The sequence below is a fragment of the Arabidopsis lyrata genome (assembly GCF_000004255.2).
Source record: "Arabidopsis lyrata subsp. lyrata unplaced genomic scaffold ARALYscaffold_6, whole genome shotgun sequence".
Taxonomy (NCBI): domain Eukaryota; kingdom Viridiplantae; phylum Streptophyta; class Magnoliopsida; order Brassicales; family Brassicaceae; genus Arabidopsis; species Arabidopsis lyrata.
Window position 1 is genome coordinate 2,278,087 of NW_003302550.1, and position 19,098 is coordinate 2,297,184.

General features: G+C 36.4%; 4 protein-coding genes across 5 annotated transcripts; 1 reads left to right on the top strand and 3 right to left on the bottom strand.

The window, feature by feature from the left end:
- Nucleotides 1-744: 744 nt before the first annotated feature.
- LOC9309310 (splicing factor SF3a60 homolog) lies at nucleotides 745-4,540 on the bottom strand. The gene is made up of 11 exons (XM_021020307.1): nucleotides 4,218-4,540; nucleotides 3,802-3,915; nucleotides 3,288-3,392; nucleotides 3,044-3,186; nucleotides 2,844-2,940; nucleotides 2,283-2,444; nucleotides 2,134-2,205; nucleotides 1,703-1,861; nucleotides 1,399-1,605; nucleotides 1,180-1,326; nucleotides 745-1,091 (listed from the first exon to the last, which is right to left on the bottom strand). The coding sequence occupies exons 1-11, from the start codon at nucleotides 4,389-4,391 to the stop codon at nucleotides 945-947; spliced, it is 1,527 nt and encodes a 508-aa protein (XP_020875966.1). The 5' UTR covers nucleotides 4,392-4,540; the 3' UTR covers nucleotides 745-944.
- Nucleotides 4,541-6,452: 1,912 nt separating this feature from the next.
- On the top strand, nucleotides 6,453-10,049 carry LOC9309311 (putative sucrose transport protein SUC6). The gene is made up of 3 exons (XM_002871154.2): nucleotides 6,453-8,055; nucleotides 8,153-8,216; nucleotides 8,614-10,049. The coding sequence occupies exons 1-3, from the start codon at nucleotides 6,811-6,813 to the stop codon at nucleotides 8,781-8,783; spliced, it is 1,479 nt and encodes a 492-aa protein (XP_002871200.1). The 5' UTR covers nucleotides 6,453-6,810; the 3' UTR covers nucleotides 8,784-10,049.
- An 81-nt stretch (nucleotides 10,050-10,130) lies between these two features.
- On the bottom strand, nucleotides 10,131-11,858 carry LOC110227103 (anti-sigma-I factor RsgI2-like). Its single transcript, XM_021020375.1, has 2 exons — nucleotides 11,359-11,858; nucleotides 10,131-10,783 (listed from the first exon to the last, which is right to left on the bottom strand). Exons 1-2 carry the CDS (start codon nucleotides 11,548-11,550, stop codon nucleotides 10,289-10,291), a joined length of 687 nt encoding a protein of 228 aa, XP_020876034.1. The 5' UTR covers nucleotides 11,551-11,858; the 3' UTR covers nucleotides 10,131-10,288.
- A 1,691-nt stretch (nucleotides 11,859-13,549) lies between these two features.
- Nucleotides 13,550-14,190, bottom strand: LOC110227107. 2 transcript variants are annotated; one of them, XM_021020403.1, is made up of 2 exons: nucleotides 14,117-14,190; nucleotides 13,550-13,955 (listed from the first exon to the last, which is right to left on the bottom strand). In XM_021020403.1, the coding sequence occupies exon 2, from the start codon at nucleotides 13,919-13,921 to the stop codon at nucleotides 13,721-13,723; it is 201 nt and encodes a 66-aa protein (XP_020876062.1). In that variant the 5' UTR covers nucleotides 13,922-13,955; nucleotides 14,117-14,190; the 3' UTR covers nucleotides 13,550-13,720. The 2 variants fall into 2 exon arrangements, with proteins under 2 accessions (XP_020876062.1, XP_020876063.1); XM_021020404.1 differs by having other exon boundaries at nucleotides 13,550-13,958; nucleotides 14,117-14,161.
- Nucleotides 14,191-19,098: the final 4,908 nt, after the last annotated feature.

Genomic DNA, 19,098 nt, shown 5'->3' on the forward strand with positions numbered 1-19,098 from the left:
GCCAACGGTTCAATTCCAACGGTCATATTTTTGAGGCTTTCATTTATAGCCGTTGGATGATTAGATTTTAGATCTAACGGTAAATAGGTTAGTCTTCGAAGTTAGAATGCGCTGGCACCGGATAATTTACTGCTAGTCATCGAATGAGTCCGTTGGACTGTAAATAAAAAAGGTAAAGCCCATCCAAACTTTTATTTCTTAATTAATACATTTGAAGTTGATCAAAGAAATTAAGAAAGGTATATTTCATTATTCTTTCCCAAATGAGATTGTATGTCAGGTTTTCTTGGATACAAATATAATTTTTAAGGTCTAAATCTGACCAAAATCAAATATATGTGTTTTGAACAACAACAAAATCTATTGTAGATAAATGTAATAATAAAATTCAAATTAAATTTGTGTTATATAGCTTACATCTAAATTTTTGACAGTCGTATGAGGTTGTATCTGTTTATTTAGATGATTCTTATAAAGTTTGACTCACATTTTTAATTTTAATAAAAAAGAAACCAATGATTTGTTAGGAAATGAATAATTAAGGAAATTAAAACATTCCAATTTTGTAAAAATATCAAAGACCAAAAATATATTTCAAAATTTTTGGTACACCATCCGAATAACAAAACTAAAAGAATTGTAATGAAAAACTATAGTGATTGATTTCTACATATATCTTATATTAATCCATTTCTTGTTATCGACGTAAAATGCTCAACTATTCCTTATTAGCATTGTCCAAAAAAAAAAAAAAAACAATTTTTATATCCTGAGTTTGTGATAGTTAATTCAAAAAAACATACACCATAGTCGAGCTTACCTAAAACTAAGAACTGTTTTAAGGTGACAAAAGTAACCTCTCAAAAAGATGACGAATGGTTTGATTTTACAAAAGTAGATATGCTTTGAAAGTGATATATAGTACGGAGAGAAGATTTCATCAATCAGATAAGACCTTGGCGTTGAAGATCAGAGTAAGTCTTCTTGTTGTAAATGTTACCTTCACGATCTTCATATTCTTCTTCAAGTTCTGGCCTCCATTTGTTCACTCCTTGCCTCTCCTGTATCCTCTTCCACAACTCTTTCGCTTCCTGAAACAAACCAAACAACCACAAGATCAAATTACCAAACTATTTATTGCTTTAAGCCGTACAAAGTCTTTCATCATATATTATATACCTCAATCGAAGTGATTTCGTTGAAGTTCTTTGTGTTTGGGATTCCTAGGCAACGCATTCCATGTTGGTGTCGCCATTCTTTAAAATGTCTCTCAAAAGCCCTTCTTCCCCAATAGCTATAGTTCCCACATATCTCGCATTTAAACTCCTAAACGAACAAGAAATTTACTGTGAATCTGTGTTCCTTTAACAACAATGGTCTCGTAAGTAAACTACATACCTGGCCAAGGCCATGAAGTTTGTAGAGCCAGTATGGTATCGGCTTCCCATCCCAACCTATTGGCAGCTTCAGCGGATTGTAAATCTCACCGTCCTCATCATCACTTTCTGATTCGGCATTAGCTTCCTCCCCTTCACGTTCTCCCTCCATTTCTTCATATGTTAACGACTGTTTCTTTACAACATTTTGTTTTGTCCTTTCGATGGTCTATAAAAAGGCGACAACAAGAAAGGTTTTTTAAAAAGTACAACTAGATAATCTGGGAGGGAAAAAAATGTAAAATATGAACTTTCAATAAACTAACCTCATCAAGTAAATTGCAGAGTTTCTTCACTTTGGCCTCTGTTAGTGCAATCTCTTTAGCATTTTCTGACTCGTGTGTTGATTTGGCATCTCCGTTTTGTTTCCCGTTGTGTGGAGGTTTGGCAAAATGTTTCTTATCCAGCTTTTCCAAAGGCGTATGCTGTACAAAAATAGAAATTAGATAACCTCAAGGTAATAAGATAAGCTGCAAATAGAATTCAATCCCTACAAGACATGAGCTATGCCAGCAAAAACCTTCGTTTAATATTAGAAGAAGAGCTGAACTGAACTACCAAACTAGCTTTCATAACAGCTAAGTGTTCCTTCCAAACCCAGCAAAAAAACACGAACGCCGCTACTAGTAGATAGAAGTACCCTCTCATAAGACAAACTAAAAAAACATATATGGGAGATTATAGCAAGTGTAAGAACCTTTGTCAGGAAAAGTCTCTCGGCACGCTGCTGCGGAGTACCACCAACCTTCAGTCCTAATGCCCCCAATGCCTAAATGGCATAAAAAGAACATATGATTAGGGAAATAACGCTTCAAGAAGAATATGAACATGAAGTATGGTCATTACCTCCTTTAGCTTTTCAGGTCCTATATCTACCAGTTCCTCGACAGTACTGTAGTAATCAAGATCTATGACAGTATGCTGAGATGGAATAAGTTCATTGTCCTGGCCATTCTCCCAGCCTTCTACTTTTCCATCTGCATATTGCTCTTCAAAATCAGACCAAACCTGCATATTAATTGCAACAGATCAAACTATATGCACAGCATTAACCAAACTAGAACTACCAGAATGTCAAACTATCATATGGTTCAAAACCTTCCCAGGATATACAATCTCTGCATTTGGTGAAAACAATGCACCAATGAATTTTTAATACAACCATCATCTAGTTATGGCCATTTATTTTCGAAAACATGTATCATCTCCAGGGTGATGGAACACTCACAAAGCAACCAGTTGTTAGAACTAAGAAAATCCAAAGTTCTACTTGGGAAACTAGTAGAAAATTCTTAAGCACGAATAACATACCAGTTATGTACTAATGCATAGATCAAAACGCCCACAAGAATCCATAAGGTACAAGGTGAACACAATAAAACGATAAAGAAAGGGAGGATCTTAAACCTTAGAAAGTATCCGGTCAAGATCTTGCAACGGCTCGGTTCGCTGGAAAAAGTAGACCAAGTACTCTAGCAGAGCTTCCATATACTTCCTGTATTGCCTAAAATGACAAATAGCAATACAAAAAGGAAAGCCATTCAGCTGCATGCTGGAAACAAATTTGGAGGCTTTAAGTAAAAAAAAAAAATCAATGAAATGTTTACCTCGATAACTTCAGTTTACGCGGTATTTTCTCTGGTTGGGAAAAAACCTCAAGGTAAGCAGAATATTCAACCCTTTCCCCAAATTTAGAGTTGATGTACTGGTTATACATATCATGCAAGTCCAAGTACCGACCATTGCCTTCCTGCGTAACAGACAAGAAGATTTAACAATAAAAAGGGGTTTACAAAACTGTTAAAATGGGTCAAACAAATAGCAACAATAAAAATTCAAGAAAAAACCTACCTCTCCACTGAACGCAATAACTGGTTCCTCCTTCAGGCGTGCTTCGTAGTCTTCATTAGCATCAACAAGACGTCCAGAAGGATGCCTTTTATGATATTCACGTATCTGTAGGTTTTTAAAAGAAGTTAAATAGGTGCAAATCTGATACTTTCATCAGTGGTACAAGAAAATCAAAGAATTCAGACAATAAAAAAACATTAAATTAGCAATTTGAATCTTATTGAGGGAGTGCACTCTGCTAATGAAAATTTCACCACTTAATACTATTCTTTAAAGCAACGCATATACAGCTAACCAACTTGTTGATGGAACAGAACTAATACAATTTCACTGAGATTATGTACAGGATTCCATCACCAGTGGATCAAGACAACCAATAAAACTATAAAACAAAGATCAACAGCTAAATCTCTCATCCTCGATTAACCAATAGTCCGGTAAAGTTAGCTGCTCAATCTTTAAAATACAACCTAGAGCAACATACCAAGGAAGATGCAAAGGATAAAGAACAAACCTCTTTCAATCGATCATAAAATGCACTATACACATTTGTCCCAGTCGCAGTCTGGCCACCAAGCGCTGCAATCTCATCATCCCTGGCCCCATCCTTATCTTCGTAGGTTTCAACCTTACAGCCAACAAGAATCAAGGTTAGCATTAATCAAAAGGCATCATCTAGTGATGAGAATTATCAACAAAATATACTCAAACTTGTGAAATAATGCTGAAGCTCTAAACTTAGAATCCCTACATACACAGTTAAGACCCCAACAATAACCTATATTCAACACCAACCTCTGAAGTTTCTTCTCAATTTAACACCTGTTATTTAAAAGAATTCAGCAACCCAAGTTTGTTTCTCTGCACTGATCTTAACGCATTCAGAAAAAACAAATGCGGGAATTGAGGCGAAGAAGAAAGAAAACGTACAAGTTTCTCAGTGGTGAGCATGATGGACTCAATCATGTGACGAACACGATGACCCTGGACCAATCTGTCCTTGCTAGACGGTGGCTCTTTCTGTAGATCTTGCACAACCAATCGCTCCAATCTTTCAACCTCTTCGTGATTGGAGCGAGTTTGCTCGAGGAGAGTCGACGACATCTTCTCTGTCTTCGAAGCTTTGAGATCTTCTTCTTCGCCGGAGTCTAAACCCTAATTCCAATCTCTTTTCTTTTCCTCAATCCGAAATCTCGCCGGCAAAATTTTTAACGCCAATCCAAGAGAAAAGGAAAATCGGATGGTTTCTTGTTTTGGGCCGTTTTAGACGAACTATGTTTGGGGCCTTTTTAGACGGTTTGTATATTCGGCCTTTTGTTATTATTTTAATTGTAATATTGTAAAGTACCATTTGGTAATTTATATTTTTTTTAATCTGATTGCAATTCTCTCTTTTATTGCTTCATTTGCAATGAGGTTGCCAATCAATGGAATGGATCGCTTAGAAGAAACGACTAAAAGATGTGATAGAAAAAATGTTTGTTACGGGAAGAAAACCAACCAATATGAAGGGTTTTGATAATGGTGAGAAAACTAACAACACAAAATCAAGTCATAATTGTCATCAAGACACAGAATCAAATGTGAAAAAGAATTTTACATTGAATATTAAAGAGGTTTTACAAGCCAGTTATTTATTCAGTCTTTTCAAATTGAATTCATGACATCCCACTTGGTGTAAGAATTAAGAGCTATAACTATATATAGCCAATCCAAAAAAATAAAAAATCTGGCGAGCTTGAGAGTTGAGATGACATCGTTAATACATTAAACCAAGAATCAATCCAAAAAGCTCTATAGGATGATCATAATGGACCAAAAACGGGAATTTTTTACCCAAGTTTTGATACCTTGATCACAAGATCGCCTAGACTGATCTTATGACTAATGCGATTGATTTATGTTTATCTGACCAAACCAAGGAAATCAATCAAGAGTAGTCGGAGTAATAATTTTTTTTATTTTTATTTTGGCCGATTGGATAACTATGATCAATTTTCCATTAATTGTCCCTTCTTGTCCATCTCAAAAGTTCTGTAGTCATGTGTTTTGTTTTGAAAGAAACTCCTCAATCCCGCAAACCAAAGCTATCAAATTTTTGGTATTCTACTATACTGGATTAGTTCATGAATCGGGTAGGAAATCAGGTTCAAGTAGTGCCCTCATAATCAAAGTATCATATTAGTTGATCAACACAGCAAAACCAAATCAACAAAACAAAGGCAATCAAAAGATTCATATTCAAGGGTGGAATCAGAATATCAATAAGCAAAATTTGGTTCATGGTTTGATTCACGGTTGAGTCATTTGTTCCTCATATTCCACCAATCCAACAAAAACAAAGCAATAAAAACTCAAAAAAAATCTTTTGAAAAGTGGCGATATCAGAAATGTTAATATGCCTCAAACAGTTTTAAGCTCATAATGAGAAAATTACCCCTCATTCGCGCATCTAATTGGTTCATCATTCTCGCCGTTTCTTTACAAATCCATAAAAAAAAAAAAACAATTCACCGATTAAAAATATATATCCGACCCGATTATAAACCACGAGATACTAAATGTACGAATTAGATTATGAAAATCCCCAAACACTAAGATCTCTAGCAGATAAAAGAGATAAAACACTTATATCTGAAGAGTCAGTGAGAGAGGACCTTAATTCCAGATACCAATGCCGAAAAAAACCTCGAGCTATACTAAATCAGGAAGGGAAAAACTGGGTTAGTACTTAGGAGAACCCTAATTAAAAACCCTAAATAAAATTCGATTTGGCGCAGCTATGACTCGACACGCTTCCATTAAGCATTTGTGGAAGGCGATCTTAAGGGTTGCGCGAGAAATTTAAAAAAAACGACAAATACGAAGAACACTATTGAGAACATAAACCCTAATTTTTTAGAATTTGGAATTTGGCTTGAAGATGCAATATATATATAGTGAAGACTTGTTTTACCCTAGTCCAAGAAGGCAAGAAGCTTATTCTCGTTCATTGTCTATTGGGCTTTAGACCCATGTTATGTTAGGCCCAGAGCGTAGACGACATAATCAATTTAAATACTTACGGTCCCAAATTGGGTTTTGAGATATTCTTTTGTTTCTTGTGGAGGAAGGAAAAATAATATGTAACAATATTGCGGTTTGATGCAAACAGAAATTTTAAAAATGGAAAATGAAGAAAACAAATTTGACGAGAAATGAAAAAAAACAACATATTACATGAATAAGAAATGGAGAAATCTGTCACGATCTCAAAATAAATGATATAAGGATAAGATAATAAACTGATTTCGGTTATATTAACTTAGTCTTGTCATTATTACAACAATCCTATAAGGATATATGCGTTCTAGCCTTAGTATAAATGATTCATTTTCTAAACTATTGAAACACAGAATCAAAACATTTTTATAAAAATATAAATCTCATTCCTCTTCTTCACCTTGTCTTTAAGAGGCAAGCCCCGTTTCTTTCATCTCCTCCATCACCAACACCAAACACAACCTCTTAAGATAAGGTGAAGATGAGTGACCTCCAAGCAAAAAAAGATGCGGCGGCTTTGGATAGACAGTCTTCTTCCTCGTCTGCGGTTCTTGATGGGCCATCACCGCTGAGAAAGATGATATCGGTGGCTTCTATCGCTGCCGGTATTCAGTTTGGTTGGGCTCTTCAGCTTTCTCTGCTAACTCCATACGTGCAGCTTCTCGGAGTCCCACATAAATGGTCATCTTTCATATGGCTCTGTGGTCCTATCTCCGGCCTGCTTGTCCAGCCATCCGTTGGTTACTTCAGCGACAGATGCAAGTCAAGATTCGGTCGTCGTCGTCCTTTCATCGCCACGGGCGCCTTGCTTGTCGCCCTTGCTGTTATACTAATCGGATTCGCGGCTGATTTCGGCCACACCATGGGAGACAAACTCGACGAAGCTGTCAAGATGCGAGCCGTTGGTTTCTTCGTTATCGGTTTCTGGATCCTTGACGTGGCTAACAACACTCTTCAAGGACCTTGTCGCGCTTTTCTTGGTGATTTAGCAGCTGGAGACGCTAAGAAAACGCGAACAGCAAACGCGATTTTCTCTTTCTTCATGGCCGTTGGAAACGTTTTAGGATACGCTGCAGGATCGTACACTAACCTCCACAAGATTTTCCCTTTCACAGTGACTAAAGCATGCGACATCTATTGCGCAAATCTCAAGAGCTGTTTCATCATTTCCATCACTCTCCTCCTAGTCGTCACCATCATAGCTCTTTGGTACGTGGAAGACAAGCAATGGTCGCCAAAGGCAGACTCTGGAAAAGATAAAACTCCTTTCTTCGGCGAGATCTTTGGAGCTTTCAAGGTGATGAAACGTCCAATGTGGATGCTACTAATCGTCACGGCCTTGAACTGGATCGCGTGGTTCCCTTTCCTTTTATACGATACAGATTGGGTGGGTCGTGAAGTGTACGGTGGAGACTCAAAAGGAGATGACAAAATGAAGAAACTATACAACCAAGGAATTCAAGTTGGTTCGTTGGGATTGATGCTTAACTCTATCGTTCTTGGATTCATGTCGCTCGGTATTGAAGGGATTAGTAGGAAAATGGGAGGAGCTAAAAGGCTTTGGGGAGCTGTGAATATAATTCTCGCCGTGTGTTTGGCAATGACAGTTTTGGTTACTAAAAAGGCCGAGGAGCACCGGAAGATCGCCGGTCCGATGGCCCTTCCTACGGATGGCATCAGAGCTGGAGCATTGACCCTCTTTGCTCTTCTTGGAATTCCTCTGGCTGTAAGTCCAACATGTCTTTTACCAAATTTTGTTACTATTATTATTGATTTATTATTTTGTTTAACAATATTAATCCATTTTTTGCTAATTTTTATAGATTACATTTAGTATTCCGTTTGCACTAGCTTCCATTATTTCAAGCAGCTCCGGCGCCGGCCAAGGTATTTTAAACTCTCTTTTTGTTTTTAATTTAAACCTAAGATTCTTTTAGTAAATGTTAATTAAAACGTGCGAATACAAAAAATGTTAATTGAGAGATCAATTTCCAATTATCTCCATAGTTTAAGTGAATTTCCCTTTGTGGCAAGCAAATAAACGATTGAGTAAATATTTTCAAATTATATTTTTGCTATTTGGATAATAAGTTATCCAAAACATTTAATGTATGTTATATAATAATTTAATTATATTGATTAATTGATTATTCATTAGTTTTTGTTCATCATGTGGAATTTGCCATAAATGTATCGATAAGAAAAAGTAATCGTTTTGTGTAACATAAATGTTAAAAGTATCAAATTAATAAGGATGTTTTCTTTTGATATGTCATCTCTGCAGGACTCTCTCTAGGAGTTTTAAATATGGCAATAGTGATACCACAAATGGTTGTATCGTTTGCAGTTGGTCCTATCGATGCCTTATTTGGAGGTGGAAACTTACCAGGATTTGTGGTCGGAGCTATTGCAGCGGCAATTAGCAGTGTTGTGGCATTTACCGTATTACCTTAATTTCCCTTGTGTTTTATTTGTTACTAGTATTATGGCCCTGCTATGCAGGGACAACATATATGCCAATTTTAAAAAATCTAAATAATTTTACTTTAATATTTGAAGAACGTGAGTCTATGAAAGTGGGAAGTTGTTAGGGATGGATTACGCAGAAAATCAAATTGTAGATTGTTTTTTTCAATTTAGATTATAAACAAAACTTATTTAAAAAAATTTGTATGTTTTTTTATTATTTATTTGCATTACAATGGTTTTGTAAATTAAGGTAGGAGAGAGTTTGTAAAAAAAAAAAAAAATTGAGATCGTGGAGAAAATGAGTGGTTGCTAAGAAAATGGTAAGATTTTGTTTTTGTTAATTTTTTTTCAAGAATAATAAAATTGGATTAGAAAAGTGAAATAGCAAAATTTGGGAGTTTTGCCACGTGTCAAATAGAGAGTGTTGCAGTTTTTGTTAAAGTGACTGTTGATTTAGTATAAATAGATGTATGTTTAATATTAATGTAGTAAGTGGCATATTTGTTTGCAGTATTTATTAAAGTTCTAATTAAAAAAAATTCTTCTTGTTTTTGTTTAACTTCAATATCTATGTCATCATCAATCGGCATAAATTGAAGTATTAAAAACTCCTAGATAAATAACCAAACAAAAAAAGGAAATGATACTGTGTATAAACTGTAAATCAAACTTTTTTACCTTTATATGAATTGAACTCATGCATGATACATTTTCAAGAAACACTGAAATATACAAAAAAAACCATCAATACACTAAAAAAATATAAAATCATAGAAACAATCAAATGAAAAAAAGTAAACTCAGTCTACTCGGAGACGACGAAGGTAGGCGGGGAGGCATGAGTAGAAACAAGGGTGGGTGTGAGAGCAGGAGCGAGAATAGGGAGAGAATTTTGCTTTGCTTTGTTTCTACTTCCGTCTGCCTTAGGATAGGAATGTCTTTACTTGTTAGTGGCGACATCTGGTTGTGATACTATTTCGTTGTAAGCTCCATAAGAGGACCAGCTATGGAATTCTGAAATCCAGTTTCTCACTACTGGAGCTCTTCATTTCGTCAACGCTTCTACTCTGGTACATGCGTTATCACATCTTCAATTATTCATTGGTTTTTTGTTCATCAACACAGAAACTGTAATTCTTTTGTGTAACAGAAATGTTAAATGTATCAAATTAATAAGGATGTTTTCTTTTTAATATTAAGGTAGCATGTGGCATATTTGTTTGAATTGTTTAATTTTTATATTTATGTAATCTTTTCAAACCACAAAATTTGAAGTATTAAAACTCCTACTAAAAAACCAAAAGAAAAAAGAAAAGGAAGTGATGCTGTGTCTAATCTGTAAATCGAACTTTTTTACTTTTATATGAATTGAACTCAATACATTTTCTATTCTAGACACTATGAAATATACAAAAAAAGAAACATCAATACTCTAAAAAAAATAGAAAATCATAGAAAGAATGAAATGAAATAAAGAAAGTAAACTGAGTCTACCCGGAGACGACTGGGGCAGGTGGGGAGGAAACAGAGGCGTGAGCGGGAGCGGGGGCGGAAGTGAGACCGGAAACAGGGGTAGAAGCGGGCGCGAGAGGGGGAGAGGGCACGGGCTCGAGGGCGGGTGCAGAAGCGGGGGCGCGTGCAGAAGCGGGGGCGCGTGCAGAAGCGGGGGCGCGTGCAGAAGCGGGGGTGGGTGCGAGCGCGGGAGTGGGTGCGAGCGCGGGAGCAAGGTCTGGTGCAGCAGCAGGGGTGGGTGCGAGAACGAGAGGTGGTGCAGACGCAGGAGCAGAGGCGGGTGCAGAGGCAGAGGTGGGTGTAGAAGCAGGGGTGGGTGCGAGAACGAGAGGTGGTGCAGGCGCAGGAGCAGAGGCGGGTGAGAAAACGGGAGGCGAAACGAGGTCGGAAAGAGAAGACGTGCGAGTCGACCAAAGAGACGAACGACTCGAGTACGGTGAAGGCTCCCGAGCGCCACGAAACCACGAGCGAAACTTTTAAAAAATTAAAAACAAAACAAAAAACACAAATATTAGATTTTTTTTATTTATTTATTTTTAGCGGGTAAAACATATCCGAAAAATACAAATAAGTTTATTAAAAAAATAAATTATAATCTTTAAATCCGAATTTACCAAATTTTCATTCAAATAAAATAAAAATAACAATCGTTAAAAAAAAAAAAAAAAAAAAAGGTACATTAATAGTAGATCACTAGATTCGATTAGGCCTATACAATTACAGTTTGATTAGGCCCATACAATTAATAGGAGATTACTAGATCCGATTAAGCTCATACAATTTATGGCGAATTCAAGCAATTGATGGCGAATTCAAGCAATTGATGGTTGAACGAGCAAGAAACTTAAACCAAGCATGATCATCAATTGAAAAACCTAATCGAAAATTCCGAATCTAAAAGCGAAATCGAAGCAGATGCTACTGATGCATATCCATGGCGAATTCAAGCAATTGATGGTTGAACGAGCAAGAAACTTAAACCAAGCATGATCATCAATTCATCATCGATCAGAAGAAAAAAAAAAGAAAATCGGAGGAAGAGGTTTACCGGTGGTCGCGGTTTAGCGAAGAAGGTAGGAGGCACGACGAAGAAGGCTCCTGCTTCCTCGAGCTCGTGGAGTAGCTCATGCTTATCCTTCATCTCTTGGTTCTCAACGAAAACTCCTACGAAGAGCTTCGTTGTGAACGCAGCCATGGCGCCTCCCATAACTTTGGCGACGAAGTTTCGGGGCAACGACATTGTGAGAAGAGAAATTTTGAGAGAGAGAGAGAAAGAAGAAGATTCAAGAGATCGAAACAGAAGATTCGAGAGATTGAAATCAAAACAGAATGAATGAGAGAGCGAGAGAAAGAAGAAGAAGAAGTGAGTTTATGAATTTATATACTCGTTTCAATTATTAGTTTGACTCTCTGTTTTTGACTCTTGGATTGCCACGTCATCACCATCGTTATTCAGGCACTTCATTGGTGGAAGTAGTCTCCTGCTGCTGCAAAGACTGGCTTTTAAAAGATCTCTGTATATCGAGGCACAAGGGTATGTCTTTTGTTCTGTTAGTTACTAATTCCTTCTGTGGTGTGGAAAAGACTATGTTGCTGAAACCGTTCTAATTATAATCCTATGTTGCGGCTGCTTTATCATGCCAAGGTGCGGGATAAACTATCTCCCTGAAGCCAGTGATTGGTTTTGGTCTGTGCAAGTCCCTTCTATGTATGTCATTTCTTTTGACTCTCTTCAGATTAGTATGTTCTGTAAAACACCCGTTTCACTGTGACGTTTATGGAGAGTGACGATTTCTTAATAGTTTATTTCAGCTATGCCAATGGCAATTACTCAGCTGCAAGCAGTGAGATTTGGCCAAGCGTGGCTGGGAAATCGAGGCATGACCGTTCTTTCCCTCCACAAGTTTTCCAGAGTACTCTCTTTTCCCTATTATAGACTATACAGTTATTATTTTCGGACTGGGAATTATCCTCCTAGGAAGTTTAGTTCTCTAGTCGAACTCAGGGTCATATACTTAGCTCATCGTTTGAGCTATTAGTCTATTAACGATTGGATTTTGTTAGTTCTTTGGTTTTACCCATTTGGATATATTTGATCTATTGATTAGTTGGAATAAAAAATTTCAACTTTTTTTTGCCAAGTGCTAATAAAAAAAAAAGTCTCTAATACCTAAGGAGATGGTACACCACCAACTGATAAGAGTCTTGACTTAGGCATATATGTCTGGATTCATTTGGGAAAGCCAAATTTCATGTTGAATATATGATTTTCTGTGCCTTTTCTTCTAAGTGCTGCTTAGAATGTAATAATATCGCAAAAACAGCTCGCAAACTTAAGTCTGCAGCAAAAAAAACAAACACAAAAGATCTTTCCATGTGACTGATATATGCAAATGCCAAATGTGGCCTCATAGTCTTTGTTTTCTTTCGATGTCTTAACTTTGCGTTTTTGGCATCCCTAGTAATGGAGTGTGCAATTGGATGTTGTGTGGTGCAGGTTTGGCAGTAACAGAAGCGGGTTTGAGAGAGTGTCAAGCTCATTTGAAAAGGTTTGTATTCTACGAATTAGTTGTGAAAACACACTTCACTCTTTCTTCAACTATTTGTATACAGTTTCAGGCTAAGAACTCCGTTGACAATCCGATGTACTATAATAGATACTTACAGTTACAGCACTTAATTTCTCAGGCTGTAGATAGTGTAGGTTTCCAGTCACATGTATCAAGCCCATCACTTAATTTCTCAGGCTGTGTAGATAGTGTAGGTTTCCAGTCTCATGTATCAAGCCCATCATCTGGAAAGGAACAAATAAAAGCCGCGTGCTCTGACCTAGAAAAAATAAGAATGATTATTCCTTTGATGCAGTTAGGATTCTAGGTACTGACACTTGAGTTTGCTAGACTGACCATAGCATACACCAATCTCAAGCACTGGTTACAAAGTGTTGGCATCAGTCTCAAAGAGTGCTTACAATATGAGAAACAAAGAATTGCAGAATGCGTTTGGCTTGGTTAAACATGTGTGGAAGACTACCAACCTCATATGGTTCACTCAGGGAGGTGGTGACATTGACTCGAGTTACAAAAGCAGCATCTTTAAAGGAAAAGACTTTTTAAAAAAGGAATTCGATTATATCAAGGCACAAGGGTGACACACTTCTGGATAGAGTTTTGTATGTTTATTCTACTTTTGGTAGAGAATAGTTGGAAAAATAGTTAAGCAATAAAAAGACTGTTGAATCATAGAAGTTCTATCAATAGCGAATTATCTCGAGTCTTACAGAGAGACAAGAATAAATCATTTATAACGTAGAGTTGGTTGATTTCATGGAAACATGTATGGAGAAATAAATATTAATTAAACCCATAGAGAAGGAGAAAAAAAAAAAAAACAAAGCCAAAACACCCCGATTACTGCTCTCTGATTATTCCTCTAGCCCTCAGTTGATCAAACCTCGCCTCCAAAAGCTTCTTCTCCTCTCTGATACGAGCAAGCTTATTTTCCCCTATTACTATCAGGACAGCTGAGACTGGTATTACTATCAACGATAATCGATACCAAATATCATCTTTACCATACGCTTTCACAAATCTTGCTACTGCACCCGCCATGACTGGATCTGGATCTGGATCGCTAACTGTAACACTTCTTACGTAAAGGAAAACATGTACATAAATAGTCAATCCCTAAATCGGATGATAATATGCGTACATCAAGTTTAAAACGAAGAATCTACACAATCAAACCACTAAACAGGCTGGATTTATAGTAATTGATGAGAGAGAGAGGGAGAGAACAAAAAAAACCTGAAGAGAGAGACCAAAGCTGTTCCAGAGAACTCAAAAGTAAATCGTGTGTTCCGTACCCTACCCGTCTTATATAGCGCAATAACATCATTCGAAGACTAGTTAACTTTGGGCCAGAAGCCCAACATATACTTCAAAGTATATCCGATCAGTCCCTCCATTATTGTCGGACTTGTTCATTGGGCCACCATTAAAAAAGTTACTATGCAATAAATAATCGTCTTTTGAATTTGATCGAGAGAGAGAATCTCCCAAATTCTTTCTTACTTGCAACCGTTTCAAACTGCCCAAATTTATATTCCACTAACACCAGACAACACAGCAGTCCTATATCACATAGATTTAGGACCTGATTGGTAACAACTGTAGTTTTACATTTTTTGATGTAGAAATATGACTGTAGGTTTATTTGCTATGGCTGTAGATTTTAATGATGTACTATTTTGGCTGTAGAATTTAAAATTTTGGAAAGTTGAAAATTATGTGCTTTAGGAAAAAATGCTTTTTACAGCAAAAAAAATGAATTAAAGAAATATTTTGGCTGTGAGAAAAAAAAGGAAAGCCAAAGCTTCTAAAGCTTGATTGAATGTATTTCAAATCTTTAGAAATTTTTTTGCTTTGTAAAGACTCTAAAGCACTTGCCAATATTGGTAACAACTGTAGCTTTACATTTTTTGATGTAGAAATATGACTGTAGGTTTATTTGTTGTGGCTGTAGATTTTATTGCTGTAGTATTTTGGCTGTAGAATTTAAAATTTTGGAAAGTTGAAAATTATGTGTTCTAGGAAAAAATGCTTTCTACAGCCAAAAAAATGAATTAAAAAAATATTTTGGCTGTGAGAAAAAAAAGAAAAGCCAAAGCTTCTAAAGCTTGATTGGATGTATTTCAAATCTTTAAAAATTTTTTTGCTTTGTAAAGAGTCTAAAGCACTTGCCAATCAGGCCCTATGGAAGGAGCTTTAGATGATGTAGAAAGCCAACTTTTCTTTCTAAAGCCAAATAGCAAATCAATCATTCTTTTACTTCAAAAAAAAAACTACAGCACACAAAATAAAAAAAGAAAATATATGGGCTTTGTAAATCAAATTTTATACAGCACACAAAAATGAGCTTTGGGATATTTTATCTTTCTTCTCTCTACGGTTCTTTCCTTCTTCTGCTTTCTCGCTTTTTTTTTTGGTTATAATATATTTCTAATATTTATTTATTTCCAAAAATTTAAGTTTACATAATAAATACATAAAGTTACAACATACAACTAATATTTACCAATCATACTTTTATTTTAAAACTCACAGCTACAATTCTACAGCTACAGCAAGAAAATCTACAGTCTAAAATCTACAGCAAAAAATCTAGAGCTACAGCCGTAACCAATCAGGTCCTTAGTCTTTTTTTTTTTTTTTTTAACTGTAAGTTTACTCTGTTATTAATTTTTGTGGAGAGGATAGTACTCCATCGGAAGGAACGAGTGGCCAGTGTAGGCCTGGGCATATTACCCGAATCCGAATAACCGAACCGACCCCGACCCGAAAAACCCGATCCGAATCCGAACCCGAAGTTTTAAAATACCCTAACGGGTTCTAAACTTTACAACCCGAAAATCCGAACCCGAACCCGACCCGAATCCTAACCCGAACAAGTACCCGAACATACCCGAAATATAAGTACATAGTTATAATACATTAGTAATATTTATACTTGTAAAAACTTAAGTGCCTAAATTATTTGGATGTTAAGAATTTTTGGGTGTTTTAGTTACTTTTGGCTAGATTCGGTTAAATAATACTTGAGTTTTATAGATTTTTGAGTATTTTTCAATACTTTGCAAAGAATCGAATACAAAACTTTTAATATTTAGATACTTCGGATAAACCCGAATCCGAACCCAAAATATCCGATCCGAACCCGACCCGAACCCGAAGTTTTAAAATATCCGAACGGGTCTTAATTTTCTATACCCGAAAAACCCGAACCCGAAAAACCCGACCCGACCCGACCCGAACCCGACCCGAATATCTGAACGCCCACGCCTAGGCCAGTGGGTGTAATCTAAAACCACCCAACTTTTTTTTAACAAAGAATAAATTATTGATTTAAGGGTTATTTACCATTTAACACACTTTTTTAAGTTTGTCTTTCATTTCCCTTTCTATTTGGGGTTTGTTTTTTTTTTTTTAACTTCGGTTCGGTATAGCTGGTTAGTTTTTGTTTCGGTCTATTTTCTTTAACCAGAGAAGAATCTCTGAATACCGTCACTGAACCTTCGCCTTCTACTTTTCAACACTGATGAAACGAACATAGCCACCGGAACTGGCACTCACCGGTTTATCGGATAATTTCAAAGGGGTGTATCTACGGCGCGGTGAAACGATTTATTGCGATCGGGAACGGCTGCGCCGGCGCGGAGAATCAGTGCATCAGTCTTGTTCGATCCTTAGGCCTCTTCGATCGCCACCTCTATTATGTAAGTTCCGTCCAAAACACAATTCGTTTTGGTGTTCTTCTATAGGTGAACCGAAGTCTAACTGTATCCATTTTTAATGTTTTCGAGTTTGTTTATCACTGTTCAAAGTGTCTCTAGGCCAAGAGGTGGAATCAATAGTTGTCTTCAATGGCTTCCTATTTCTATTTACAAAAGAATTCGTCATTTTATCATAAGTACCTGTGCCGGATTCTACATTAACGTTACTGGTATAAAACATAAAATTGTTTCCAAGTTGTTTGATCATTCAATTTGAGTGAAACTAACACCTTACCTTACCAGAGATTTTTGGCAGTAATTTGTTTCCTGAAAATAGCTGTAGGAATCACGGATGTGTTTGAGGGTAGCTGATGCGAAGCAGATTGCTACGATGGCTCGTAGTACGTTTGACAAGTATACTTCTGTCTTGTCAAATTTCCAGCTCATTGGTTTTGTTCTTCAGAATTACACTTGAATCTTCTTTTGGCTGTACAAAAACAAGTTTATTGATGTGATCGTGAATCAGCTCAGTGGTTGTCTTCTTTAACTGCGTTTGATTCAACATTTCTGAACACATTTTTGGCACTCATATCTATGGATCATTGAGTTCTTTTTTATTATAGAATTCTGAGTTTCTTTGTTTCGTTGTAAGCTCCATAAGACAACTAGCTATGGAAAATGTCTTCATTGGTCAGGTTAAGTCCACGCTCTTCCTTGAAAAATAACATTTTGTTATGGCTTTGTTGTTTTCCACGATGGTTTTAGCAGATTTTTCCCTGTGAATGATATATGAAATTGCCAAATATGGCCTCATAGTCTCTGTTTTCTTGTTGTCTTTAACTGTTTTTTTTTTTCCTTCTTTTTTGTTGGTGGTGGTTACATTACCAAATTTTGTTATTTCTCCGCTGTTTTCTTAGGTGCAACATCCAAGGTCGCATCTCGATAGATTTGATCTAGTGCTCACATCTCGTCATGATTATTTTTCTTCAACACCTGAAGGGAAGAAGCAATTTCCTTTCTTTCTCCAGCCATGGGTAAGTGAACCTCCAGGTAGAAATGTGGTATGTGTCTTTTGAAATGTTCACTAAAAGGGATTTGATGGCAAGGCATTGACATTCTGTTGCTAGTAACAAGCTTGAATTCTGATATCCAGTTTCTCACTACTGGTGCTCTTCATTACGCCGACGCTTCTACTCTGACAAATACTACTTTGGAATGGACGAATGCGTTTTATTTGCTGTCAAGCCTTTGGTTGAAGTTAATATATGCGAACCTCGTATTTTCTATAGTCTATTGAGCGGTATTTACAACTGCGGTTACGCTTTTTGTTAATTTGCTGTAGGGAACTGTTTGTATGGTGTTGATCTTGCTAAACAGTTGTGTGGTATGCTTCAGAGTATCCTCTGGACCTGTGGAAGCGTAAGATTATCTTTCTCAAGAAGAACACCGAAGACGGTAAGTAAAAATCTCTTTAGAATTCACGATCATGCGGAGCGGATAGTTGTCCTGTTTTCTCGATCTTTCTACAGGTTGTAGAAATCATAACTGGAGAATTGAGCTCTAACTCAAAGTTCTACATTTGGGAAAGTGACACTTTTTGTTATTCCCAACTTGTCTGTGGCAAAGTTTGAGGCTTTCTCTTCATCCATTTCTCAGACCCTAATCCGCATTTGGGACATCTAGCTTTAGCTGATACTTTTATCATAATTGCTGACTCTAAAAGTATGCTGAGCGAGGCATGTAGAAACAGGTCGCAAACTTAAGTCTGCAGCAAAAAAAGATATGATTGTGCACACTTGATTTTAAAAAGTTTCAGCTCATTGATTTTGTTTTTAAGAATTACAGTTGAATTTTCTTTTGGCTGTACGAAAACAAGTTTATTGATGTGATCCTGAATCAGCTCAGTGGTTGTCTACTTTAACTGTGTTTGATTCGACATCTGTGAACATATTTTTTGGCACTTGTATTTATGATCATTGAGATCTTTTATATTATAGAATTTTGCTTTGCTTTGTTTCTACTTCCGTCTGCCTTAGGATAGGAATGTCTTTACTTGTTAGTGGCGACATCTGGTTGTGATACTATTTCGTTGTAAGCTCCATAAGAGGACCAGCTATGGAATTCTGAAATCCAGTTTCTCACTACTGGAGCTCTTCATTTCGTCAACGCTTCTACTCTGGTACATGCGTTATCACATCTTCAATTATTCATTGGTTTTTTGTTCATCAACACAGAAACTGTAATTCTTTTGTGTAACAGAAATGTTAAATGTATCAAATTAATAAGGATGTTTTCTTTTTAATATTAAGGTAGCATGTGGCATATTTGTTTGAATTGTTTAATTTTTATATTTATGTAATCTTTTCAAACCACAAAATTTGAAGTATTAAAACTCCTACTAAAAAACCAAAAGAAAAAAGAAAAGGAAGTGATGCTGTGTCTAATCTGTAAATCGAACTTTTTTACTTTTATATGAATTGAACTCAATACATTTTCTATTCTAGACACTATGAAATA

What these genes read in the sequence shown, in the direction of transcription:
- LOC9309310 (XM_021020307.1), bottom strand. Translation starts at nt 4,391, where the DNA reads ATGTCGTCGACTCTCCTCGAGCAAACTCGCTCCAATCACGAAGAGGTT. An exon ending in TGCTCACCACTGAGAAACTT is followed by an intron (nt 3,916 to 4,217) that starts GTACGTTTTCTT and finishes GTTGGCTGTAAG; the next exon opens with GTTGAAACCTACGAAGATAA. An exon ending in ACGAAATCACTTCGATTGAG is followed by an intron (nt 1,092 to 1,179) that starts GTATATAATATA and finishes GGTTTGTTTCAG; the next exon opens with GAAGCGAAAGAGTTGTGGAA.
- LOC9309311 (XM_002871154.2), top strand. Translation starts at nt 6,811, where the DNA reads ATGAGTGACCTCCAAGCAAAAAAAGATGCGGCGGCTTTGGATAGACAG. An exon ending in TTCTTGGAATTCCTCTGGCT is followed by an intron (nt 8,056 to 8,152) that starts GTAAGTCCAACA and finishes TAATTTTTATAG; the next exon opens with ATTACATTTAGTATTCCGTT. An exon ending in CAGCTCCGGCGCCGGCCAAG is followed by an intron (nt 8,217 to 8,613) that starts GTATTTTAAACT and finishes TCATCTCTGCAG; the next exon opens with GACTCTCTCTAGGAGTTTTA.
- LOC110227103 (XM_021020375.1), bottom strand. Translation starts at nt 11,550, where the DNA reads ATGTCGTTGCCCCGAAACTTCGTCGCCAAAGTTATGGGAGGCGCCATG. An exon ending in TCGCTAAACCGCGACCACCG is followed by an intron (nt 10,784 to 11,358) that starts GTAAACCTCTTC and finishes ATTTTTTAAAAG; the next exon opens with TTTCGCTCGTGGTTTCGTGG.
- LOC110227107 (XM_021020403.1), bottom strand. Translation starts at nt 13,921, where the DNA reads ATGGCGGGTGCAGTAGCAAGATTTGTGAAAGCGTATGGTAAAGATGAT.